At 57.2% G+C, this 5,016-nt stretch overlaps 1 protein-coding gene across 1 annotated transcript; it reads left to right on the forward strand.

Annotated features, from left to right (window-relative positions):
- Positions 1-2,142: 2,142 nt before the first annotated feature.
- On the forward strand, positions 2,143-3,715 carry LOC114171994 (sporozoite surface protein 2-like). Its single transcript, XM_028056741.1, has 4 exons — positions 2,143-2,223; positions 2,604-2,781; positions 2,907-3,063; positions 3,451-3,715. Exons 1-4 carry the CDS (start codon positions 2,143-2,145, stop codon positions 3,713-3,715), a joined length of 681 nt encoding a protein of 226 aa, XP_027912542.1.
- Positions 3,716-5,016: the final 1,301 nt, after the last annotated feature.

Raw genomic sequence — 5,016 nt, forward strand, 5'->3', positions numbered from 1 at the left:
TGAACCCACCTTGCCTGACGACCTAGACAGGCTCGACAACATGGACACGTCCGACGACCCTAACGGGCTTGCCGACTTGGACGGATTAAACCATCTGAAAAGACCCGATTATCCGGATCGGTATGACGACCCTAAGGGCACGATGACCGAATGGGCAAGACGACCCAAACGACTCAAACTAGCCCGGTGACCCAGATGAGCCCAACGATACAGACGGACATGACTTTCTAGACGGGCACAAAAACCCTAACGGGACCAATGACCAGTAGGGGCCTAACGCCCCAAACGGGCCTGACAACTTGGATAGGCTCATCCAAATCGTCGGGAATGTCGGTATAGTTTTAGCCCGTACGGGTCGTATGGCCCATCGCGTATGTCAGGCTCGTTAGTGTCGACGAGACCGTTTGGGACATTGAGGTCCACCGGCCCGTCCAGGTTGGCAATCTCATGCAGGTCGTCAAGCCCTTTTAGCTCGTCGGGTCGTTCCGAGTCGTCGGATCGGTCAAGCCCAACGAATCGAACAAGCACTACGACGCAAATACGCCGAACAACCCGGACCTGCCCGACAAACCTAACGGGCCCAATGACCCGGTCGGGTCCCGACGACCTGGACGAGCCTGTCGAACCTGACGACCTAGATAGACCCGACAACCCATTAGCTCGACGACATGGACACGCCTGATGACCCTGACGGGCTCGTCGAATTAGACGGATTAGACCATCCTGCAAAGGCCCGATTATCCGGACCGGCACGACGACCCTAACGGGCATGTCGACCCCGATGGGCAAGACGAGACGAACGGACCAAATGACTCAACGAGCCCGGTGACCAAGATGAGCCTTACGGGTCGTATGGCTCGTCCAAATCATCGGGAACGTCGGTATAGTTTAGCCTTACGGGTCGTATGGCCCCTCGCGTATGTCAGGCCCGTCCAAGTCGTCGTGTCCATTGGGTCGTCAGGCTCGTCCGTGTCGTTGCGACCGTTTTGGTCGTTAGGAGCATCCGGGTCGTCGGAGCATTCGGGTCGTCGGGTTTATCGAGGTTGTCGGGCCCGTTCTGGTCGTCGTGCCCCGCCCGATTAGGGTTTCAAAAATCCACTCCTAAAGGCGTAACTTCTCATCATAGAATCCTATTAATATACCAATAAAACCCGGTCCCGAAGACCCGAACGGTCCTAACAAATCATACGCGCCCGATGACCCGGACGGACATGACAACCTAGACAGCCCGACGACCTAGAGAGGCATGACAACCTTACGGGTCACCCGACTTTGACGGAACAGACCATCCAGAAAGGCCCAAAGATTTAGACGTGCATGACTATCGGGACAAGCACGACGACCCGAACGGCCTCAACGACTTTGACAGACCCTGCGACTCGGACGAGCCAGCTCATCCAGATGCGCCGAACAACACGGACGGGCAAGACTATCTGAACGGACAAAACAACCCTAAATGTCTCGATGACCAGTTGGAGCCCGACGACACGAATGGCCATGACAACTTGGACAGGCCCGTCTAAAATGCCAGACACGTCGGTGTAGTTTGGCCAGTACGGGTCACAACGCCCGTCTGTGTCGTCGCCCTGGTCCAAGTCATCGTGTCCATTCGGGTCGTCAAGCTTGTCCGTGTTGTCGTGACTGTCCTCGTCGTGGGAGCATCAGGCTCATCGAGAGCATATGGGTCGTCGGGCCTATCCTAGTTGTCAGGCTTATCGAGGTCGTCAGGCATGTTCTTGTCGTCGTGCCTTGTCCGGTCTTCGGGCTGATCCAGGTTGTCAGGCTCGTCAGTGTCGACGAGACCGTTTGGGACGTTGAGGTCCACCGGCCCGTCCAGGTTGACGGTTTCATGCAGGTCCTCAAACCCTTCTGGGTCGTCGGGTCGTTCCGAGTCGTCGGGTCGGTCAAGCCCAACGAATCGAACAAGCAAGACGACCCAAATGCACCGAAGAACCTGGACCTGCATGACAAACCTAACATGCCTAATGATACAGATAGGCCCAACGACCTAGATGGTCCCGACGACTCGAACGGGCCCAATGACCCGGTCGGTCCCGACGACCTGGACAAGCCCGACGAACCTGACGACCTAGATGGACCCGACAACCCACTTAGCCCAACGACCTAGACGTGCCCGACAACATGGACACATTCGATGACCCTGACGGGCTCGTCGACTTAAACGGATTAGACCATCTGGAAAACGCCCAATTATCTGGACCGGCATGATGACCCTAACGGGCACGACGACCCAGATGGGCAAGACGACCCGAACAGACCAAACGACTCAAACGAGCCCGGTGACCCAGATGAGCCCAACGGGTCGTATTGCTCATCCAAATCATCGGGAATGTCGGTGTAGTTTAGCCTGTACGGGTTGTATGGCCCATCGCGTATGTCAGGCCCGTCCAAGTCGTCGTGTCCATTGGGTCGTCAGTCTCGTACGTGTCGTCGCGACCATTCTGGACCTCAAGAGCGTTTGGGTCGTCGGGAGCGTTCGGGTTGTTGGGTCTATCGAGGTCGTCGGGCCCGTTCTGGTCGTCGTGTCCCGCCCGATTAGGGTTTCAAGAATTCACTCCTAAAGGCGTAACTTCTCCTCATAGAATCTGCTTAATAGACCCATAAAACTCGGTCCCGACGACCCAGAGAGGCCTGATAACCCTTACGGGTCACCCGACTTTGATGGAACAGACCATCCAGACAGGCCCAAAGATGCAGACGTGCATGACTACCGGGACGGGCACGACCACCCGAACGGCCTCGACGACTTGGATAGACCCTGTGACTCGGACGAGCCATCTTACTTGGATGCGCCCAACAACACGGACGGGCAAGACTACTTAGACGACCCGACGACCTAGAGAGGCCTGAAGACCCTTACGGGCCACCCGACTTTAACGGACCAGACCATCCAGACAGACCCAAAGATCCGAACAGGCATGATGACCCGGACGGGCACGATGACCCAAACGGGCTAGGCGACTCGGACAGACATGACGACTCGGATGAGCCCGACGACCTCGATGTGCCCGATGACCTCGATGTGCCCGACAACACGGACGGGCAAGACTAACCGAACGGACAAAACAACCCTAACGGGCTCGATGAGTAATAGGAGCTTGACGACCCGAACGGGCATGAAAACTTGGACAGGCCCGTCCAAACTGTCGGGCACGTCGTGGTAGTTTGTCCTGTACGTGTTGTGACGCTCGCTTGGGTTGTCGCGCTGGTCCAAGTCGTCGTGTCAATTCGGGTCGTCAGGCTCATCCCTGTCGTCGCGACAGTCCTCGTCATTGGAAGCGTATAGGTCACCGGGAGCGCCTGGGTAGTCAAGCTCGACCCAGTCGTCCGATCTTCAAGCTGTTTTGCATTGTCAGGCTCATCAGTGTCGACGGGCCCATCTGGGTCATTAAGGTCCACCGTCCTGTCCAGGTTGACAGTCTCATGCAGGTCGTCAGACCCTTCAGGGTCGTTCCGGGTCGTCGGGTCGATCAAGCCCAACGAATCAAACAAGCAAGATGACCCAAATACGCCGAACAACCCAGACCTGCCCGATAAACCTAACATGCCTGATGATACAGATAAGCCCAACGACCGAGATGGTCCCGACCACTCAAACGGGCCCAATGACCTGGTCGGTCCCGACGACCTGGACGTGCCCGACGAACTTGACGAACCAGATGGACCTGACAACCCACTTAGCCCGACGACCTAGACAGGCCCGACGACATGGACACACCCGATGACCCTGACGGGCTCGCCGACTTGGACAGATTAGACCATCTGGAAAGGCCTGATTATCCAGACCGGCATGACGACCCTAACGGGCTCGACGACCCATATGGGCAAGACGACCCGAACGGACCAAACGACTCAAACGAGCCCGATGACCCAGATGAGCCCAATGGGTCGTATGGCCCGTCTAAATCGTCGGGAACGTCAGTGTAGTTTAGCCCGTACGGGTTGTATGGCCCATCGCGTATGTCAGGCCCGTCGAAGTCATCGTGTCCATTGGGTCGTCAGGCTCGTCCGTGTCGTCGCGACCGTTCTAGTCATCAAGAGCATCCGGGTTGTCGGGAGCGTTCGGGTCGTCGGGATGTCCGAACAGGCCTGACAAACCTAACATACCTGACGATACAAATAGGCCTAACGACTTAGATGTTCCCGACGACTCGAACGGGGCCGACGACCCGGTCGGTCCCAGTGACCTGGACGAGCTAGACTAACCAGACGACCTAGATGGACCCGACAACCCACATGGCCCGACGACCTAGATAGGTCCGCCGACATGGACACGCCCGACGACCCTAACGGGCTCGCCGACTTGGACGAATTAGACCATCCGAACAGCCTAATTATCAGGACCGGCATGACGACCCTGACAGGCACGATGACCCAAATGGGCAGGATGACACGAACAGACCAAACGTCCAAAACGGACCAAACCACTCAGACGATCCCGGTGACCCGGATGAGCCCGACGATACGGACGGACAAGACTTTTTGGACGGGCACAACAACCCTAAGGGGCCCAATGACCAATAGGGCCCTAACGATCCGAACGAGCCTGACAACTTAGGCAGGCAATTCCAAACCGTCGGTAACGTCGAGGTAGTTTGGTCTGTACAGGTTGTGACGCCCGCCTGGGTCGTCGCGCTGGTCCAAGTCATCGTGTCCATTCGGGTCTTCAGGCTCGTCCGTGTCGTCGGAAGCGTCCGGGTCAACGGGAGAGCCTTGATCGTCGGGCCTGTCCTGGTCGTCGAGCCTATCCAAGTTGTCGGGCACGTTCTTGTCGTCAAAACCTGTCCAATCTTCGAGCTTTTCTGCGTTGCCAGGCTCATCAGTGTCGACGGGCCCATCTGGGTCGTTCAGGTTCACCGGCTCGTCCTGGTTGACGGTCTCATGCAGGTTGTCAGGCCCTTCTGGGACGTCGAGTCGTTTCGTGTCGTCGAGTCGGACAAGCCCCACGAACCGAACAACCTGGACCTGCCCGACAAACCTAACATGCCTGATGAT

The sequence above is a fragment of the Vigna unguiculata genome, unplaced genomic scaffold (genome assembly GCF_004118075.2).
Source record: "Vigna unguiculata cultivar IT97K-499-35 unplaced genomic scaffold, ASM411807v1 contig_463, whole genome shotgun sequence".
NCBI classification, from domain to species: Eukaryota; Viridiplantae; Streptophyta; class Magnoliopsida; order Fabales; family Fabaceae; genus Vigna; species Vigna unguiculata.

Coding starts and splice junctions, on each gene's coding strand:
- LOC114171994 (XM_028056741.1), top strand. CDS start 2,143: ATGGACACATTCGATGACCCTGACGGGCTCGTCGACTTAAACGGATTA. Junction 2,224..2,603: donor ACGCCCAATTATCTGGACCG/GCATGATGACCC, acceptor TTCTCCTCATAG/AATCTGCTTAATAGACCCAT. Junction 2,782..2,906: donor CGACGACTTGGATAGACCCT/GTGACTCGGACG, acceptor TTAACGGACCAG/ACCATCCAGACAGACCCAAA.